Source organism: Cebus imitator, unplaced genomic scaffold (genome assembly GCF_001604975.1).
Source record: "Cebus imitator isolate Cc_AM_T3 unplaced genomic scaffold, Cebus_imitator-1.0 Scaffold274, whole genome shotgun sequence".
NCBI lineage: Eukaryota > Metazoa > Chordata > Mammalia > Primates > Cebidae > Cebus > Cebus imitator.
Window position 1 is genome coordinate 1,951,130 of NW_016107589.1, and position 20,533 is coordinate 1,971,662.

General features: G+C 44.7%; 2 protein-coding genes and 1 long non-coding RNA gene across 4 annotated transcripts in view; 1 reads left to right on the forward strand and 2 right to left on the reverse strand.

Annotated features, from left to right (window-relative positions):
* The window catches only part of SPOCK1 (SPARC (osteonectin), cwcv and kazal like domains proteoglycan 1), a 525,291-nt gene that overhangs the window by 427,881 nt on the left and 76,877 nt on the right, over positions 1 to 20,533 (forward strand). For both annotated transcript variants that reach the window (XM_017500969.2, XM_017500971.2), the window contains one exon: positions 12,066 to 12,180. In XM_017500969.2, coding sequence (XP_017356458.1) covers positions 12,066 to 12,180 — 115 coding nt within the window. The remainder of the gene's footprint in view (positions 1 to 12,065; positions 12,181 to 20,533) is intronic.
* On the reverse strand, positions 3,105 to 3,722 carry LOC108284282 (vegetative cell wall protein gp1-like). The gene has a single exon (XM_017500972.2). The coding sequence runs from the start codon at positions 3,697 to 3,699 to the stop codon at positions 3,127 to 3,129; it is 573 nt and encodes a 190-aa protein (XP_017356461.1). The 5' UTR covers positions 3,700 to 3,722; the 3' UTR covers positions 3,105 to 3,126.
* Positions 3,627 to 4,263, reverse strand: LOC108284283. Its single transcript, XR_001817154.2, has one exon. It is a non-coding gene; the product is annotated as an uncharacterized LOC108284283 (long non-coding RNA).

Sequence of the window (20,533 nt, forward strand, 5' to 3'; positions counted from 1 at the left end):
CAGTGTAGGCTAATGTGTGTTCTGAGTACATTGAAGGTAGGCTAGGCTAAGCTATGATGTTTGGTAAGTTAGACGTATTAAATGCACATCCGATTTCTGGTATTTTCACCTTAAGATGGGTTTATTGAGGTGTAATCCCACAGTAACTTAGGAGCATCTGTACTTGTGATATGCTAGGATCTAGTCAAAGACACCTATTTCCTTCAAGAAGTAGATATGTAAACAGATAAGCACTGTCCAGTGTGGTGAGTGCAATGGGAGAATTGTCCCGGGGCATGGAGGCAGGAGCCTCAAAGAAGCTTTCCTCCAGTGAAAACACTAGAGGCCGGCATGGAAGAGGGGAGGGCCGCAGCTGGCCCTCGAATGTGTGCCTTCACTGAGAGCCGCTTGGATCTGGGCTCTCTGCTGCATCCAGGCCTTGCCTGGCGAGGCTGTGCATGGTCCCCCCTCTCTGAAGGACACCAGGCTGTCCCAGGGGATCGGCCATCTCCTTGAGAGGATGACGGGCTCAGGAACTCCAAGTCCTTCCTTATCTGCACTGTTCTCTAAAATCCCAGATGAGTAAAAAATCCTACAGAAATTTTAAAAGTCGGAATAGTGTCCAGTCCTCAGAAAATCCCAGGTAGAGGAGATAACAGGGAAAAGGCTCAGAAGTGAGAACAGTGAAGGTGAGCCCAGGCAGCTCCCCTTGTGTACAGTTGGGGAGCTTAAAGCAGGGGCCAGGAGCCTGCGGGGGGGTTGGCCTGAGCGTGCAGAGCAGGGCTGTGCTCTTCGTCAAGGTGCAGGTCAACCTGGGATGCATTGCCTGGAAGACGGCAAGACTCTCCACTGGTTTTGTTACACAGTTTGGAGAACCTTTATTCAGCCTTGCCTCTAAAACCAAGCCTGTGACAATCTGTACATGAACTGGACTGAAACCTCCTCGCTCACTGGAAAAGGGTTTGCTAAATCACTGACAAGATAAACAAGGTGAGAAAATGAGCAAAGCTAATTGCTGATATCAATTTAGAGCATTTTGTGCTCCGGGAAAACCTCAGTCACTCGTCCTGTGAACAGATCCTTACTGAAGGTCGGCTCTTTACCAGGTGTAAGCCAGTCCCTTCCCTGGGAGCCACCCTCTAGGGAGCAGCTGCAGGAGGGACAGTAATTACAACAGCTGGGAGTGGCAGGCCACTGGGGAGTGAGGAGTTTAGGGAGGGAAAAGAGGAGTGGTTTCTGGGAAGGGTTTTCTGAGCACCACAGGGCAAAGCAAGTTAAATTTTATTTCCCTGGCTATTAGTTTAATAATTATTCAATGTACAGAGCATTTAAAGAATAATGCACTGAATACTGTATACCCATACTTAAGATTTGACAGTTGTTGCAGTGGCTCACACCTCTAATCCCAACACTTTGGGAGGCCGAGGCAGGCAGATCCATTGAGGTCAGGAGTTCAAGACCAGCCTGGCCAACATGGTGAAATCCCATCTCTACTAAAAATACAAAAATTAGCCGGGCGTGGTGGCAGGCGGCTGTAATCCCAGCTACTTGGGAGGCTGAGGCATGAGAATTGCCTGAACCAAGGAGGCAGAGGTTGCAGTGAGCCAAGATCACATCACTGTACTCCAGTCTGGGCAAAAAGAGTGAAACTCAGTTTCAAAAAAAAAAAAAAAAAAAGAATTAGAACATATACAAATAAAAAATTCAAAGGAAACCTGAAGATAGGAAATTAAGCTCTACATTCATGCTAAAATATTTTTAGACAGGGAGATTAATGGGTTTTTCATGTAAACTAAATAGCTGTGCATGACAACATAAGGAAGGCAATAATATCCCTAGAATGTACAATAAACACTTTGGATCCTTTTTCTCAATAATGACTAATAAACTACAGTTTATCTTTGAGAACTATCCTGAAGGTGACATATAATAGCTGGACCACAATCAACTCCATAGGTTATACCAAGTTACTCACCTAAAGACACAAGTTTATACTTACTTCAGGAAAATATATAAGCAAAACGGAGGGAGATTGGATTTTTTTCCCAAAAGGGAGGAGGGGGGGATAATCTACATATGAAAAAAGAAAAATTATTTCCTGGTTCTAACTGGAGGCAATTTTTCAAGAGTATTAACCTGTCATGGCATACAAATTAGTATAAGTAGTTCAAAGTAGTAATAAAATCTATGAATTTATATCACTTATATGCCTTCCAGTCGAAACAAATACCTCATGTTTTCTAGAACCTAATGTTTTAGGTGACTAAAACACCTTGTAGGAATTCAATGTTTGATGACTCAGAACTAATCTCTCAATGTCTGAATTTTAAAGATGGTCATGAAAAGTGTGAGAAAAACAATGGAGGGTAATCATCTCTGAATTGTAGAGTGTCAAGTTTGCATACTACAGCAGAAAACTGGAATTACTACACGAAGTAATCGTAGAAATAACCATCACAAAATTAGAATCTTGTATCTAATACAAAAGTACAGTGATAACAGAACCTGACCAGGTAAATGACATAACAATTTCACTCATCAGATAGTAAGAAATATTAAGCATAAAAGAATCATTTAGCCCAAATCATATGTAAATCTAATTCAGATAACTAGATGATTAGTCTATTCCTACTCTACTCCATTTTCCAAAGGAAATCCGAGAAAAAAAAAATGTTTGTTATTCCAAGCCTTCTCTCTCATGAATCCTCAACATATCTATCATTGGAAAATACTCAAGAAGAAATGAATAATTAACATTTCCCCAGTAATTCCCATTTGTACCACCATGACACTCAAACGCTGCTTCATGTTGAAACAAGAAAAAGGGGAGGTGAGATGAGAAAAATTCCAAGTAAAATGATCATGACATAGCATCTGGCAGAGATTGTAAAATCAACAATGCCAAAAAAATTGTCAGTGATGAAAGTCAGGAGAACAAAATGAGGTTTTCCGACAAGCCACAGCCCAATTTAACCTAAGGGGCAAAAATCTCTTCCCGACGCTACCCCTTTCACCCCCAACTACCCCATGCTCAAGTCGCCTCCAAATCAGATGTTTTCCTCCAGACTGATTTCCGACTCAGGTGAAAACCATGTAATATTTTTATTCTACGACCACCCCCCTTCCCACCTTCCACATCAGCACTTCTCAGGGGCAAGCCTCTGGGGAAAACAACGCCCAGATCCCACCCTCCTTGGCCAAGGTTGAAGAGGGCCCGCTCTCAGGAGTGGAGCTTCCCTGAGTGGGCCTCACAGAGCCGAGGAACTGGGAAAAGGGCAAAGAATAAGGGTGGGGCTCAAGAAAGAAGGCCGGGGTAGGGGAGACGACGGAGACCGGAGGAAGAAAGGGATGGACAAGAGGCTGGGCGGGGTGAGGGCTGGAGAGGGAGGGCAGATCGACCGGAGATGGCCGGGCTGCGGAGAACAGAGACGGCGAGTCAAGGATCGAAGAGCCCGGGGAAGAGGGTAAAAACTCGACGGACGGATCCAGGCAGAAGGCCGGTGGCACCGGCGGGCACATCGGGTAGGGCTGAGGTGGCAACGAGCGCGGCGCGAGGCGAGCAGGGAGCCTCCGCGGACGGAAGGGCTGCACCGGGGTCGGTGCGGGGACGCTGCGGCCAGCTGCCAGGGGTGGGGGAGCCACGCACTCACCGCTTTGCTCCCCCAGGAACACCAGCTTGAATTTCCTCAGCGGATTCCCGAAGTCTCCGCCCGCCGACATGGTGGAACCAGAGGAGCTGCCGCCGCCTCAGCCCAGAGACCTCCGGGACCGACGCTGCTCCAACCCGCTGACGAAAAAGGCGAGCGGAAAGGCGGGCGCCGAGCTCTCTCGGCCCCTGCAGGGCCCGGCGGAGGAGCAGGGCTGGAGGGCAGCAGGACTCTCCACAGACTGGCAGCCGCCGCCGCCGCCTCCCCGCAGAGTCGCCTAGCACTGAGCGAGGCCCGCGGCTGGGAAGGGAAGGAGGGCGGTGTCGGCAGGAGCCAGGGGTGTGCTCTGGCTTCCCAAGGCTACGGCCGTTCCCTCCTTCAGGGCCCAGCTCCGAGACCTGGGTGAGAGAGGCGGAGGAGGGTGGCGGAGCCGGAACCGCAGACGTGTCTGGAACCTCTCACGCACAGCGCCTCAGCTTCCACAGCTGCTGCCGCCGCCGCCGCCGCAGCCCAACCTGCTGAGTGCGCGAGCCTCTGGCGCGGCGCGGGGCGAGCCCGGGCGCGAGCCTGCTGCCCCGCCGGCCGCTGGCGTACGTGCGTGCGTGCGTGCGCGCGCGCCACCGCCGCCGCCATCGCCATCGCCATCGCCTTCCTGGTTTGGACGCCTTCCTCCCGTGAGGCGGCGGCGGGGCAGGTTCGGTTTCCACTCGCGTCAGAAGCCAGGAGGAGGCGGGGCAAACCAGGGATAAGTTAGCGGGTGGATGGAGCCCTTACGTCACTTACATACTAAGCCAATCGGAAGGGGCTGAGGGCGGGCCGACACGCGAGTGAGGTGGCGGGAGGAGAGCGTGCTCAGCCCTCGAGCTGTGGAAAGCAGAGCACGGTGGCGGCCATACGAAGTGTGGCGCTTCTCAGTCTGAGGAGAGGGAAAAAGAAGGGAGGGAAAGGGAGAGGAAGGGATGGGGCGGAGGCGGAAGAAAGGTGAAGCTGAGGCGGGGCCGGGACTAAGGTGGAATGATGCCCCAAAAAGTGTGAGTGGGGTCCTATAGCCCTAAGATTTGTAATAGGAGCCTCTTTCCTGAGCCCTCAGCCGGCATCACTGTCCTTCACCCCTGCACACACTCCACCTTCTCCACCTTATCATAATTCCTCACACGGCATCTTACTAAATAACATTCTTTTCCATTGGTTCCAGGAATTTTATAACTGTCAGAATCAGGGCCTCCCAATTTTGCAGATGAGGAAACCGAAGCCTAAAGGTAGAAAATGACAGGCCGGGCGCGGTGGCTCAAGCCTGTAATCCCAACACTTTGGGAGGCCGAGGTGGGTGGATCACGAGGTCAAGAGATCGAGACCATCCTGGTCAACATGGTGAAACCCCGTCTCTACTAAAAATACAAAAAATTAGCTGGGCATGGTGGCGCNAAAAAAAAAAAAAAAAGGATTTGACAGTTGTTAGCATTTTGCCACATTTGTGTACTGTTGCTTTCTCTATATACATACACACTTTCCCCTCAACTAGAGGTAATTTGCAGCATTGTGACACCTCATTCCTAAGAAAAGGGATGTTCTCTTATATAACCACCTTAGTAAATACTGCTACACCTATAAGAACATTCCGTAATATCACTTAGCATATAGTTCACGTTAACATCACAGAAATTCTTCCCAATATGTTTGTATAATAATGTGTTTTGTATAATAATTATTAGTCAAGGTTCAGTGAACTTTCACTCATTTCATTTGTTTCATATTTTTAATCTATTTTAATTAGGAATGATTAGTGTGATAATCCACCCACCCCAGGTCTGTTTTGTTTGTTTTTAGAGTTCAGGCTGTTATCTTATAAAATGTCCTCAATTTTGGATTTGCTTATTTCCTAATGCATAGACTCGGGTTCAAGATTTTTAATACCAGTGCCTCACAGGTGCTACTGTGTACTTCCTTTTATTGCAAATCAGGAGGCACATGTCAGCCTGTCTCACTGGCAGTGGGACTAGCTTGGACCCCTTTGTTAAGGAGTGACTGCCATTTATTTTGTTGAAAGTGTACCTTTTCTTCTTTGTATAATAATAACACAAGATTCTGTAAGGAGACACTTTGAGACTGTGAATGTTTTGTTCTGAAATAACTTTCACACAAAACTTCTAGCAAACATTAAATGGTCCTTTCCTGACACAGTTATTACATGAGGAGTTTCAAAATGGTGATTTTCTAACTCCAGCCTTTAAAAAAATTTTTTGTATAAAATTCCTCTTTTATATTTTTAGCAGCTTGGTTTTAAAGAAGTTTAAGGCTCTGACTTATTTGGTAATCTTAACTCATAGAAGAGTGTGTGTCTGTGTCTGTGTGTGTGTGTGTGTGTGTTTGTGTGTACCATGGGGTGGGGGAGGGAGAGAATATGCGACACTGTGCCCTAGGTCACACACGGGCCGACCGTCGGTTCTGCTGAGATGGTCCTTCCCACTCTCCTCATCCCTGTCCACCTTCCTCACTGTTTCTCAAGTGTAGTCAGAATCTTCTACCCCAGACCTTTGTGCTTCCCTTTTCCCAGACCCTCCTTCCCCAAAGAGCTGCATACCTCACTTTATTCTGTTCTCTGCTCAGATGTCATCTTTCCAGAAGATTTACTGATCACACCATACAATACATTATTCCCCGTCTCTTTCTCTCCCTTGTTTAATTGCCTGACTCCCATCAATGCCTGCCATGTGAACTTCATGGAGACAGGCCTTTGTCCCATGGGTTTTACACCTAGACCAGGGCCTGGTCCATAGTAGATGCTCAGTGAATATGCTGAATGCAGAAGGAACACATAGACTTATGGATGTTCGGTAAGGTTCTAAATGAGACCTTCCCTTGATTCTCTGCATAGCTTCCTCCAGATGACCTCTGAGCCACTCAAGCCCCGGGCAGAAACGGGTGGTTATTCTCCCGTCAGCTGGGACAGCATGTGTGGCATCCGACTGGTGCAGTCGGCAGCCGCTCACTTCACGCCCAATTATTAAAGCCGGCAAAGCCTCAGGATTGCTTCCGCCCCTCTACTGTGACATGATTTTGGACGAATAAAAACAAATCAGAATTCATCAACTGTGAACAAAATTGTCAACTGTGAACTGTCAACAGTCTGGCTTAAAAATGGATGATAGGTTGATGAAATACAGTGGAGAAAGCAATTTGAATAAAATGTTAAAAATAATACCCAAAGCATGCGAGGCAAAGCAGAGTGTGGTGTGGTGGAGAAATGTACTCAGCTGAGACCTGTGTGAGCAACGAACCAGAAAGAGGTTGTTAGCTGTGCTTTACAACTCATAGAAGAGAAAGACTTACTGGCCATTTGCAGGAAAACATTTACTCATTCCCACCAATGTACTAGCGTGTTATGCAAAATGGAAGGAAAGATTGGTTGGGAAATCTGCTAGCACACTTATTTTTAAGTAGGTCAACATTTTGAATGTATCTGCCCGTTCATGTAGTCATTGGCTCTCGCTTCTTTTTCTGTCTGCAGTGATTAGGGCAGGCATTCTGTTTTAGCAGGTCAAGGGTTTAGAATCCCCAGAGGTTTGTATTTATATTAATATTTTGTGTTTGTATGAGTATGGATTCTAGCACAATGTTTAAAAGTCCTTATTTCCCAGTTTCTCAACTCTTCTCCTTTAGAGACTTAGAGTTCATTATTTATTTGACTGCTTCATCATAAAATCAATATAAAGGCTTGAATTTTTAATATTTTCTCTTTCCTGGGCATGCGTCACAACTGATACAACTTGGTCAAGTCCTTTAGGTCCAGCTGCTCGTATCCCGAGGCTACTGTTTCAGAGTTTTTGTTTTGTTTCTTTCCAGTAGAGCTGAGCCATCTTGGCACAAAGATCTGTGCTTTGTAAACCTAAGACAAAGTGTCTTCATTTCTTAGAGTCTATCTCTTTTTTAAAAAATCGGAATGGAAAGTATATTAATTTGTTAGTGCTACTGAAACAAAGTGCCATAAGAACTGGGTGGCTTAAACAGCAGAGATTTGCAGTCTTTACGTAGACTCCTCTGTGTAAAGCTGAAATGATGATCAGGTTTTGGCTTCTGTATCTGTTCTTCCTTAGAAAGAACCTGGGAGACGGAGGAGGGAAGATGAGGGAAAGTGATGGGAGGGTGACTTCAAGGGTGAGAATTAGAGAAGTGTTGTGGGAGGAGAACATTTGTGGGAGGCAGTGGGTTCAGGAGCGGAGCTTCACACTCTGCAGCCTTCCTGGAGGGCTTTCCCCACACTTGCTGGTTTTGCTCACGGAGCTTTCTGGGAGGTGCGGTTCTAGCTTGGTTGTCACATCCATAGAAGCCTATACACATTGTTTTATATTTTATCATAAAGTCTTTGATGCATAAAAACGTATATATTATTTATAGAAGTTGTCAAGCCTAGTAACAGAACAAAAGCCTCAGAATCTAATGCTTACTTTATAAAATAAAACGCTATTGATGTTTGTGACGCTTCCTTGGGGCTCCTGTCTGGCCAATCCTGCTGCCTCCCCTGGGAAAGTGACCCTATCTTTGTGGTCCTCTCTCCCGCCATTTTTTAAAGGAGCTTTTACCACATGTATATGTATCTCTAAATAGTCTGTTTTGAGCTCTATACAAAATGGAATTATGGCTAGATATGGTGGCTCTTGCCTGTAATCCTAGCATTTGGGGAGGCTTGGGGTGGGAGGATGGCTTGAGCCCAGGAGTTTGAGACCAGCCTGGGCAATACAGTGAGACCCCCATCTCTACAAAATATTAAAAAAAAAATAAGCATGCTGGTACATGTCTGTAGTCCCAGCTACTCATGAGGCTGAGGCAGGAGAATCGCTTGAGCCCAGGAGTTCAAGACTGCAGTGAGCTATGATTATGCCACTGCAGTCTAGCAGGGTGACAGAGCAAGACCCTGTCTCTTAAAAAAGAAAAAAAAAAGAAAGAAATTATGTAGCCTTTTAAGCATCATTGAAATGCCACATATGGTCCTGAAAGGTAAAAAACAGATTTATGCCCTTGAACGTGGATTTTCACTGATGCAGTTAAGAGGTAAGTACTGTTTTCTCTGGTGGTGCCTTTCTGTAGCTAGGGAAGTGATTGGGCTGCTTGCAGAGATGGCCACCAGGGCTGGGCAAGGGAGGGGTTGCTGCAGGCCAGCCGAGAAAGTGGAGTTTCAGGAACTACAGTCCACAGAGTTCCCAGTCATGGCAAGTCCACCCGGAGAGTCCGTACTCCAGTGATAGGCTGGTGTGAGCAGGGAGGCTGAGAGGCAGAGTACTGAATGTGGAGCTCACAGAGGGGTCTCGGAGTAGACACAGGTGAAGGATGGTTCCGGATGAAGGTGTTGAGTGCTGAGCTCCAGCACTTCCTTCCCTGCACAGGCAGATTGATAAGCACTGGGGGACTGGAACAGAGGTCCAGAGCAGCAGAGTGAAGGGTTTCTCCCTTCCTTCTGTCTTTGTCATTCAGCAGCTGTTTATTGAACACCTACTATATGCCAGGGCTCTGTGTATGTCGTATCATACCAGGGTTACATCAGTGACTAAAACCTTTTCTTGTTGGTAAGGCCTTCATGATCTAGTAGGAAGTAAGCCATTCTGTTGGTCAGCTTTTGCTAAGTTATACTGTAATAACAAATAATCGCCAAACATCATTGGCTTATTACAAATACACCTTGTTTCTGTGTTCACATTGTGTGTTAGCTGTGGCTCTGTCCAGAACACTTCAGCTCTGTTCCATGTTCTCTGCCTTCTGGGCCCTGGGCAGAAGGGAGCAGCCCTTATCTGGTGCATCATTTTCATGGTAGAGAACAGCGAGAGAGGTGATGAAACCAGTGATACTTGACATGGCTGCTCAAACCTGGCTTGCATCCCTCCTACAAACCACCACTGGTCGGACTGAGCATGTGGCTAGAGCTGGTAGGCAAGTTGACCCTCCTACAGGGAGGTGCTGTGGCAAGATGAGGGGCCTGGAGAAGGAGTGTGGATTCCTCTCTGAGAGAGAGAAGAGAATGGAGTGGAGAGTGAGGAGTCTCACAGTCTGTCACAGATACAATCAGGCAATAACAGCAATAGGATGATGAGGCTTTGTGATAAATAAAGGTAATAATTTGGACTTTATAAAATAAGTGGACACATAAAAATATATTTTTTCCCCTAAATTAGCTTTAAGGATTCTGTTAATAAGCCAGAGAACCACTAATGTGAAACTGAGGATTGTTCCAGAGAGCTAGCCCAGAAGAGGCGGAGAAGGTAGCAGGCTGGTAATGGCAGCCATGTCCAGCCATGGGCACGTGCACACACGCTGTGCTGAGTGAAAGGAAACTCGTTGTGCTAGTGACCTGCCTGCTGCCTTCCGGCGTTCCACTCGGCTCACCTTCGGTCCAGGTGCCCTCTCTAGGCACATCCCATACCTGTGGGCCTCCTTGGTGCTCCATCCCTACCTAGACTTATTTCCTGCCTCACCTCATAGTCACATCCACATGGCTTTACAAGGACACACTCTTTTTTGCTTCATCAGCTTAGTTGATGTTTGAGGCGTGGGCCGTGGCTTCTTTCTGTATAGCTCCCACAATGACTACTGCTATGCTGGGCACGTAGTAGGCACTTCACAAACATGCACAAGCGGGAGTTTTGTACCGGGAGGGAGCCAGCACTCTGTAGGTTTGCTCTGTTGCTCTCTCCCTGTAAGGACAGCCAGCAACTGTGTGGGTGATCGTTGGAGTGACACAGGAGTGACTCCAGTACATTCAGAACCAGGTTTAAAGCACTCTTTCCCTCTGTTTTTAATCAGTATAGGGACTGAATAGCTTGTCCTCTCACAATAAGCCAGTATTTATCTGCACTCGTGTGTGGCTTTGCAAATGCTAGTGGACTTTTTTCAAAGGTATGCATTTGTGTTTTCCAAGGGCAAGGACTGTATCTCCGCTTTTCTTTCATTTAAAAGATTCCCCATGGCACCTGATAAGAGCTGCATGCACAGTGGGTGCTCGTTAAATTTCACCTATCTCTTCTTCCTTTGAACCTCCACCAGATACGCATGTGGTCCTGGGCCGGTGGGTCTTTGCAGAGGACCGATTACACACCGGCCTTGATCTTGAGAAATTTACAGACAAAAAAGGAGTAAACTCTCAGACAACGTAGATCCAGGCCAATAGCAAAGTCGCATAATTAGACACACACAGTTCAGTATGAGATGTCTATATTCCGAAGCACTATCTACATGAGAGACACAGTTTTCTGGAATGAATTAAGTGCTTAGCCCTGAGCTTTGTGAGCTTTTGCAGGTTATTTAGCCTGAGTCTCAATTTCTTCTTCCATATGTGGGGATAATAAAAATGCTGATAATTGTTGTGGTCTTTTGTACCTGTTAATAACATTCCTCTCTCCTGCCTGTGTTCTGAGAATTCGCTGAGTAAAAGCTGACAGAAAATGACTGAAATAGCCGGGCGTGGTGGCTCACGCCTGTAATCCCAGCACTTTGGGAGGCTGAGGTGGGTGGATCACCTGAGGTCAGGATTTCAAGATCAGCCTGACCAACACGGAGAAACCCCATCTCTACTAAAAATACAAAATTAACTGGGGGTGGTGGTGCATGCCTGTAATCCCAGCTAATCGGGAGGTTGAGGATGGAGAATCACTTCAACCCGGGAGGTGGAGGTTGCAGTGAGCTGAGATGACACCATTGCACTCCAGCCTGGGCAACAAGAATGAAACTCTGTCTCAAAAAGAAAAATGACTAAAATATTACCATTGCTACTGATAAAGGGTTGACAAGAGGATGTGGATTATGAGCTTCCAATATTGAATCTTAGAATTAGGTAAACATTTCCATGGAGTCACAAGCAGTTAGACCATAGGCATCCTCCGATGGGGAAGACCCATGTAAACAGGTTTTAGACAATGGAAGCAAAAGCATTCACTCCTTGTTGCTCCCAAGGGGAAAGGGCTGAGCCTCAGATTACCATCCAGACTTACTAAAGGGATTGTTGCTCTTCCTTCTCAGGAAGAGCATGTGAGCAGGCTGAGAGGGACCAGGAGTGGCATTCCAGCGGTGCTGCCTCCCCAGGGGAGGAGTGTGGAGAAGATGCCTCAAAGTGAATGGAAGGGGCTTCCTAGACCAGATAGGACTCCACAGATGTTAAGTTTCATATGAATGATTTTATTTTAGAAATGGTGACAGTAGAGTTTGCCATCATTAAAGGAAGTCTTCCAGGGCTTCCACGGTGTTTTTAGAAGTTACTTACCCTCTGCATTTGGAAAAATATAAAAGGCCATTTCTTATTCAGTATTCTGTAATTCAGACCTCTAACTGAGGTGGACCTCTCCCTGCTTTGTCTTTGCTTTTGTGATGCAAAGGGCACTGGCTGTTTCTTAGCAGGCAAAGTAGGGAGTCTGTTGTTGCTGCGTTCTTAAGGCCTGTTCCGTCTCTCTTTTGCAGTGCAAATTGGAGTTCCATGCTTGTTCTACTGGCAAAAGCCTCGCCACCCTCTGTGATGGACCCTGTCCCTGTCTCCCGGAGCCTGAGCCACCAAAGCACAAGGCGGAAAAGAATGGTGAGTGGGGGTCTCCAGAGAATCCCTGAGCGGGGATGAGGGGTCACGGAGGGTTGATGTGGCCGAGCTCTGTCCCAGGCACCAGGAACAAACTGGAGAAATGAGCAGACATGACAAGTAAGTACTCCAGCTTATTTAGGGGCCCTAAACTGAATTGCCTTCAACTACCATTAAAAGGAAGAAGAAGAGCCTTTGAGAATAATCCTGTTGACCAAGATATCCACTAGGTTCTTTTAGAGGTCATATTGGCTATGGTGTGGGAGTAGCATGTTTTTCAGCATCTAAGATCAGGACCTGCCCTAGGGTACATCTTGGTCTTTCTTGAACTCTAATATTTCAAATCGTTTGAACTTCTCAAGGCCAAATATCAAAACAGAGACTGCAGAGATGTTGCAACAGTGGAGAGAGTTCTCTCCCAAAGTATTTCTTTATTAATATATTCTACTTGTAAGGCAGCACAGAGCCAGGGGACAGATGAAAGAGAATACCTCCCTAGGGGTAGCTGTTTCTCTTCCAAGACTGAGAGGGGAAGGGGAGGTTGGGCTCATTTGGATGTTTTCATGATGGAGAACGTAAAGTTGTCTCACTGGCCTCAGCCTCTTTTTGAGCCTTCCTTCGTGAGACCCAAGATAGTTGTTTGAATTTGCTTTCTGTGGAATTGGGCTTTCTCAGCTGTAGTTGGCTTCTCTCTCTCTCTCTCTCTCTGTGTGTGTGTGTGTGTGTGCGCGCGCACGTGCGCACGCATGCACACTCATGCATATGCTTATGTTTTCTAAATCTAGGAATGATTTGTAATGGAGCAGAATGAATGGGGTATGAGTGTTTATTTGCCTCTTTAAAAGCCATGTTGTCTTTTCCAGGGCAAATAGATGAAGATTTCAAATCTAAGTGTGATCATGGTTACTTCAGGACTATTTTGTTTAAAAGCTCTTTGGGAGGTTTAAGTCAGGATGTGGAAGGACATTGTAAACCATGAAACACTGTGATTACAAATAATCTCCAAAGATTATCCTTGATTTCCAGAAAGCTAATCTCATTGCATTTAGGCCTGATTCATTTAGATATATATGCAGTAAGAACAGTTAGTTAACTAATATAGGTAACCCTCTTTGTTGTCTGGTCAGAAAATCTAAAGCCATGTGGTGTTAAGCAACTACAAAGCCCAGAAAATTAACTTCTTTCTAGAGATTTCTTTAAAATCCTTAGAAATTTCAGAAGCCTCTCTTATTCCAGGTATATTTTTTACTGTTTTTATTTTTGCTCTTTTATTCTGAGGCTAGGAAACTAAACTAAGAGAGTCATTGACAGCCAGGCATCGTGGCTCATGCCTGTAATCCCAGCACTTTGGGAGACCGAGGCAGGTGGATAACTGGAGGTCAAAAGTTTGAGACTAACCTGGCAAACATGGCGAAACCCCGTGTCTAGCAAAAATACAAAAATTAGCTGGGCATGGTGTCAGGTGCCTGTAATCCCAGCTACTCAGGAGGCTGAGGCAGGAGAATCGCTTGACCTCAGGAGGTGGAGGTTGCAGTGAGCTGAGACTGCACCACTGTACTCCAGCCTGGGTGACAGAGAAAGACTCCATCTCAAAAAAAAAAAAGTCATTGTCACTGTTTTGCCTGTAGCATCTATAAATGGGGGTGAATCCATCTCTCTTTCAAAGAGATGGACTCCAAGTCTGCCATTATAAGGTAACAATCCATATTTCTGGGAGAGCATCATGATTTTCCAAATAAAGATCAACTCTTGTTTCTTAATGATGGACTCCGTATGTAAGCAGATGAGACTGACACTCCAGGTATGGCTTTGACTGTGCCATCTATTTGTTCAATTATTTACAGGTAAAAATGAGAACAGATTCTTACTGAATCTATACAAGTAACTCCATTGCCATTAAAAGTAAAGAGACTCAGAAAAAGTGTTGTTCCTGAATTCTGAAAGGTCAGTGAGAACAAGATTACCATTTAAAAATGTTTCATTTCACAACGTTATAAAAACACAGACTACTAAGTTAATGGTGAGGGGAGAGATCAGGGAAAAACAGAACTCCATCATATCAGAAAATAGAACATTAAAAATAATACCAACAATATTACAAAACAACTAAAATTCTATTTCCTCATCAGTTCCTTCAGTCCATTATAATTATTTTTCCTCTACCAGTTCTTGGGTCAACAGTTTGCTTTTATGAACACTATTTGGAAATTATCTAAGAAATACCACCTTGGAAGTCTGCATCAGTGAGTCTTACCTGAAGTGTCAATAGTTCAAACTTGGTACAGTTCTTTCCATGAGGTTCTAAGACTGTCCTTCATTGTTAAAGACCACACTTCTAGGATCTGACTTACAGTAGAATTTTCATGTAAGCATGAGGGGAAGCAGAAGCTACCTGTTGGTGGTAGTAATTATGACAGTACCAACAGTATCCTAATGCAGGAGAAAATAATCACCTTTTAGGGTACAACATTTAAATGTCTAATACAGATTTTTTTTTTTGAGACAAACTTTTGCTCTGTCACCTGTGCTGGAGTTCAGGGTTGCTGTCTTGGCTCACTGCAACCTCCACCTCCTGGGTTCAAGCGATTCTCCTGCCTCAGCCTTTCTAATAGCTGGGAGTACAGGCACATGCCGCCACATCCAGCTAATTTTTATATTTTTAGTAGGGATGGGTTTTTGCCATGTTTCCCAGGCTGGTCTCGAACTCCTGGCCTCAAGCAGTCCTCCCGCCTCGGTCTCCCAAAGTGCTGGGATTACAGGCATGAGCCACTGTGCCTGGCCAAACTATCTAATAGGGATTTGATCAGTGTTTTCTTACAGGATAAGAACACATTTGGGGCAGTGAGGGCATTGATAAATCCCCAGAGTCATTCTGTGGAATGAAACACTCAAGTTAATAATGCTTTACCTGGACAAAATTGAGCAAAGTAAGGCTGACCTTTTCCTTTGATTTGACACCTCTTTCCGTGAAGCTTTCACAATAATCTGTGACAGGCAACAAGGGCTGACCTGAGGTGGTGGCAGTTCAAATGAAGAGGAGGGCATGGGTATAAGGGGGGAAGCAGAGGTGAAATAAAAGGCAGCTTTCAGTTGGCAACTTAGCTGTGGGTGTGGAGAGAGGGAGGAGGAAGAAGAGCTGAGCATGCAATCCACCTCCCCTTACCTGTCAGCAGCCCCTTCCAGAAGCTGCAGGCAGTGGGCATGCTGTCCACAGGCATCCCTGCCTCTGAGACACATTATGGCTCTGGACCATGGGAGGAGCGGTCTTATTCTGTGCCTATTGCAGAAATGAGAGTTTACAGTCTTATAAATACAGGCCTGTAAAAACTGTGGCAACATACACACACACACACACACACGCACACACAGTTGTATTGATATTTTATTTTCAACCTTACCTCTGTTTTGAACCTCATTTCATCTGAGGTGAAACATTTATAAAGTCACTTCCAGGTCAATTCTGTTAATGCAGGGCTGCACCTGAATTCTGGAAAGTGGAGGTGCGCTAAGAGCCTATGAGCTGCCGTATTAGTGGAAGGCATTTTCTAGGATTTTCTCTTTCTTTGGGATCCATCCACCTAACTGGAGTTCTTAACATCTTCAGTTAGGCGAGTGGTGTTCATTCTCACTGTGTCTACCGAGAGACCTACTCACCTTGTCCACTTAAGCCACGGCAAATTGTCTTTCTTCTCTGTTAGACTCTTCTGGGTTTACTAGTCCTCTCAGTTTCTACTTGGCCCTGTTCAGGGACACAGAAAACTTGAGGAGACCCTTCTGTAGTTTTCTGGCATCAAGAAAGACTGTGGGGAGGTTGCTATCTCAAGCCTTCTCTTCATGGATCAGTTGTTAGACCAAGATATGCACTAGTTCCTTTTAGAGGTTCCGGGCAACCATTTCTACTCAATGCAGAGCACAGTTTTATGAGGCTTGCCTCAAATTGGCATTCAAACTGGTAGGCAAACACAGGTCCTTTTTACTGCTGGGGCTCTCCGTCTGTCTTGGGTTTCAGCATCACCTCTTTCCAGCCTAGGGTCTGGAACTGGGGAGAATTGTGGAGAGAATTGTGGGAGAAACAGATGGGGAGAATTGTGGAGAGCAGAATCTGCCCCTCACCTGCATGATCTTCTCCTCAGAGCTTTACTTCTTGTTGCCCTACTTTGGCCAACGCTGGATGTCAGCATGGAGGATGTATGAGGCAGGTCTAACTCGCTGTCTTCCCGTCTTCCCGTGCTCTGCTTCTCTGCCGCTTCCAGCCTTTGGCCTTTTGAGTTATAACATACCCAGCTCTGGCAAATCAGAAGTTTCTTGTCTCACCTTTAAGTTTCACAAGCTGTTTTTTGTTTGTTTGTTTGTTTGTTTTTTCAGAAGGCAAAACCGAGTGGCTGATTTCTTTGTTCTCTTTGTTTATCTGGCAATTCTCCCTGGCCGTGTCCCCTGAAGAGATGGTGGAAGATGGGACCATCCTTTAAAATTTCTGAGTATTTCCTACTACACCTCTAAATTACCTCCTGACATTAGGCAGGTGACTGCATTACCTTATTTCTCTCATTTCCATAAAACCAGTCCAACCTCAGAGTATGAAGCAATGGTTATCAATAAAAACAAAAAATAAATAAAAGAAAACATAGTTAAAAAGAGGAAGATGAAATTGAAATCTATGTGTTGAGCCTGGGATTCTGTGCATTTTTTCTGAGTCTTTTCAGGAAAGTTCTCTCCCAATTTCTCTTGGTATTTTCTAGGACCCAACAGTCAGCCCAGTCAGCAAAGTCATTTTTAAGCTCTGACCTGAATTCTTCAGCTCCAGGGCATTGCTGATGCTTTTTCTTCAGTCCTCAGTGAAGACCATGAGGAAAGTCTGAGGTGCTGTTTCTTTTTTATTTTTTAGAATGCTTGTAAATATAAAGAGAGAATAGAGGTCTCAAAAGTGGAGGCTTTAAAGTAGATTTTTCAGCTAGCCCATACTCTACCGCTTCTGAACCTGAGCATCTGCCCACCTTGACCCACCTCTCCTGTTTCAGGGACACAAACCACTCCCTTCCGGCCTGAATGTAGCAGCCCCATTCCCTGCACCTCATCTGAGGAGGGATTTGGAGCTTCCTCTTCCCTGAGGTGAAGACTTGGCAGAGTTGTAGGATTTCGGATCAAGAAGGGTCTCACTTATCCCCTATCACACCATGTTGAGGGGTCCTCTCTGTTCCTCCACGGTGCCCCAGCTTTCCCCATAGGGACTAGGGGAAGGCCAAATGGATGGGGCCTCAGACCTCCCTCAGAATGACACCATTCTTACACTTTACCACCTTAGATTACATTTGTGGGAAGAGTTTGACCACCATTGGTCTTTATTCCATCCCCATTCACCAGAAGAGAACCCTGGGGCCCCACTGAGAAAAGACCCTTGCATGCTGTCAGCTGACAGCTCACGTGACCCCAGGTCTACGGAGTTTCTTCCTATCATGTGTGTGTACATCCTCATTCACAGTCAGCAGCATCTTTAGCCTAAAGACGGTGGCAGATCTGTACGGTGGGAGTTAAATTTAATGTCTCCTGGGTCTGAAGTCACTTGCCCACATCTTACAGTATTAACCATCAGACAGAGAATATCACCACACTCCCTAACCAGCAAGGTTTAGAATGGCATCCTACAGATGCTCTCCCACCCGCCCCCCTCCACTCTGTCTCTAGAAGAGGAAACAGAACAGAACACTCTCCAAGGACAGCTCCTTCTTTTCTTCTGTTGGCACAGATTAGATTAGAAGGGATGGATCCAGCCATAGAAGGGATGTGACTCCAGCCTAAGAAATTGTGGAGAAGGCTGTGGAACTGTTACCCCCATACTGGCCTGACATGAGCTGGGAGGTAGGAGCAGGATGGGGGCAGGTTTGGTACAGAAGGGGACGAAAGAGAACTGCAAGTTTTTCCAACAGGGCGTGCCAAAGAGGAAATAACTTCCCTCCAGCTGAGCTATTTAGAACAGTAGGAAAATAGTCTACAGTGATTTTCTTTTCTCAAACAGTGCTTTCAACCCGAGGGCTAGGTTCTGGGGGAAATCATCTCGGGTTGACAGACGGTTGTCCAATTCCATTACTTATCACAAGTGGAGTTGGAAAAATGTGTATATAAAGGAAGAGGAGGCGGTGCAAAAGAGAATGGGGTAAGGAGTTCCACTAGCTGTAATGTCTCAGTGGAAAATTCCTGAAAGAATCCTGCTGCAGAGGCTCCTAGAAAAATGGAGATTTATCTTTGCATCCAGGAAATAACATTTTTCTTTAATGCCCATTGTGTAAGAACAGAACACAAGCCTTCGGCTTGCAAACTTGCAATTTAAAATCGGTTTATGGTAACCTTTCTGTACCTATTCAACTTCGTTTACTTGTCATTCAGTACTACATTCAGGTCAGAAATTAAGCACGTAAAGGAATATTTAATTTTTAGGGCCTTGTTATTCTAAATGTCATGACCTAAAAAAAATGCTTGAGAATTAAATTGGCAACTGCATCAAAGAAGAAAAACTCATTTGTCAGGACTCCGAGGTAACTGCTGACTTTGGCTTTGATCTCAGATTCTTCTTCTTCTGTGAGTTCAACTCTGGGAAAGTGCACCACAGGTTTTCCTGGTCCTCTGAAGTCTATTTGCTAGCAAGTAAGTGGGAAAAGCTAAAGGTGAACAGAGAAAGAAGGATAAGCTGAGGCAAAGGGCTGTTGGGGTTGGAACCAGAGTTCAGCAAATGGGATAGAGGTTTGCACTAGGAATTAATGGCTTTGATTGTTTGCCTGGACAGCACTCTTCTCTTGCCCTTACTAATTTTTTTTTTAAATTTACAAAATTAACATACATTCTTTTTTTTTTTTAACTTTTAGTTTTAAGGGTATAAGTGCAGGTTGGTTCTGTAGACAAATTGCATGTTGTGAGGGTTTGCTGTACGGATTCTTTTATCTCCCAGATAATAAGCATAGTACCCAATAGGTAAATTTTTGATCCTTACCCTCCTGCCACACTCAACCCTCAGGTAGGCCCTGGTGTCTGGTGTTCCCTTCTTTGTGTACTCAGTGTTTAGCTCCCACTTATAGGTAAGATGATGCAGTGTTTAGTTTTCTGTTCTTGCGTTAGTTTGCTTAGGATAATGGCCTCCAGCTCCATCCATGTTGCTGCAAAGGACATGATCTTGCTCTTTTTATGGCTATGTAGTATTCCATGGTGTATGTGTACCACATTTTATTTATCCAGTTTACCACTGACGGGCTTTTAGGTTGATTCCATGTCTTTGCTATTGTGATAGTGCTGCGATGAACATGCATTTCTTTATGTAGAACAATTTATATTCCTTTGGGTATATACCTGGTGATAGGATTGTTGGGTCAAATGGTAGTTCTGTTTTAAATTCTTTGAGAAATTGCCAAACAGCTTTCCACTGGGGCTGAACTAATTTACATTCCCACTAGCAGTACATAAGTGCTCCCTTTTCTCTGCAGCCTTCCCAGCATCTGTTATTTTTTGACTTTTTAATAGTAGCCATTCTGACTCACATGAGATGGTATCTCATTGTGGTTTTGATATGAGTTTCTCTAATGATTAGTGATTTGAGCATATTTTCATATGCTTCTTGGCTTTGTATATGTTTTCTTTTGAAAAATGTTCATGTCCCTTGCTTACTTCTTAAGGGGATTGTTTATTTTTTACTTGTTAATTTAAGTTCCTTATAGATTCTGGCTGTCAGACCTTTGTTAGATGCATAATTTGCAAATATTTTCTCCCATTCTGTGGGTTGTCTATTTACTCTGTTGATGTCTATTTGCTCTCTTTAACTGTGCAGAAGTTATTAAGTTTAATGAGGTCCCATTAGTCAAATTTTGTTTTTGTTCCAATTGCTTTTGGCATCTTTGTCATAAAATCTTTGCCAAGGTCTGTGTCTAGAATGGCATTTCCTAGGTTTTCTTGAAGCGTTTTATAGTTTTAGGTTTTACATTTAAGTCTTTAAACCATCTTCCCAGTTTGGTTAGCTTTTTTTTTTTTTTTTTTTTCATATGCCTTCAATAATTTTTATATACATATAATAACTTTTTAAACTTTACTAATCCATAATCGGGTTTATATTTTACATAATTTTTTGTTGCCTGCCTTTTATATATCATACATATATTTTCATGTATGTACACATAAACCTATCTGTGTATGTGTGTATTTGCCTATCACCAGCGAACCTGCCTACTTGCTTCCTTGAATTCTAGACTTAAATATGTAATGACTACTTAGCATTTCCACTTGCATGCCCCTAGGCATATCAAGCTTAATGTCCAAAATCAAACTCCTAATCTTCCCCCCAAATCTGTTCCTTTATCCTGCAGTGTTTGCCATTTTA

Bases quoted from the DNA above. Each gene is read 5' to 3' on its own strand.
- LOC108284282 (XM_017500972.2), bottom strand. From the start codon at position 3,699: ATGTCGGCGGGCGGAGACTTCGGGAATCCGCTGAGGAAATTCAAGCTG.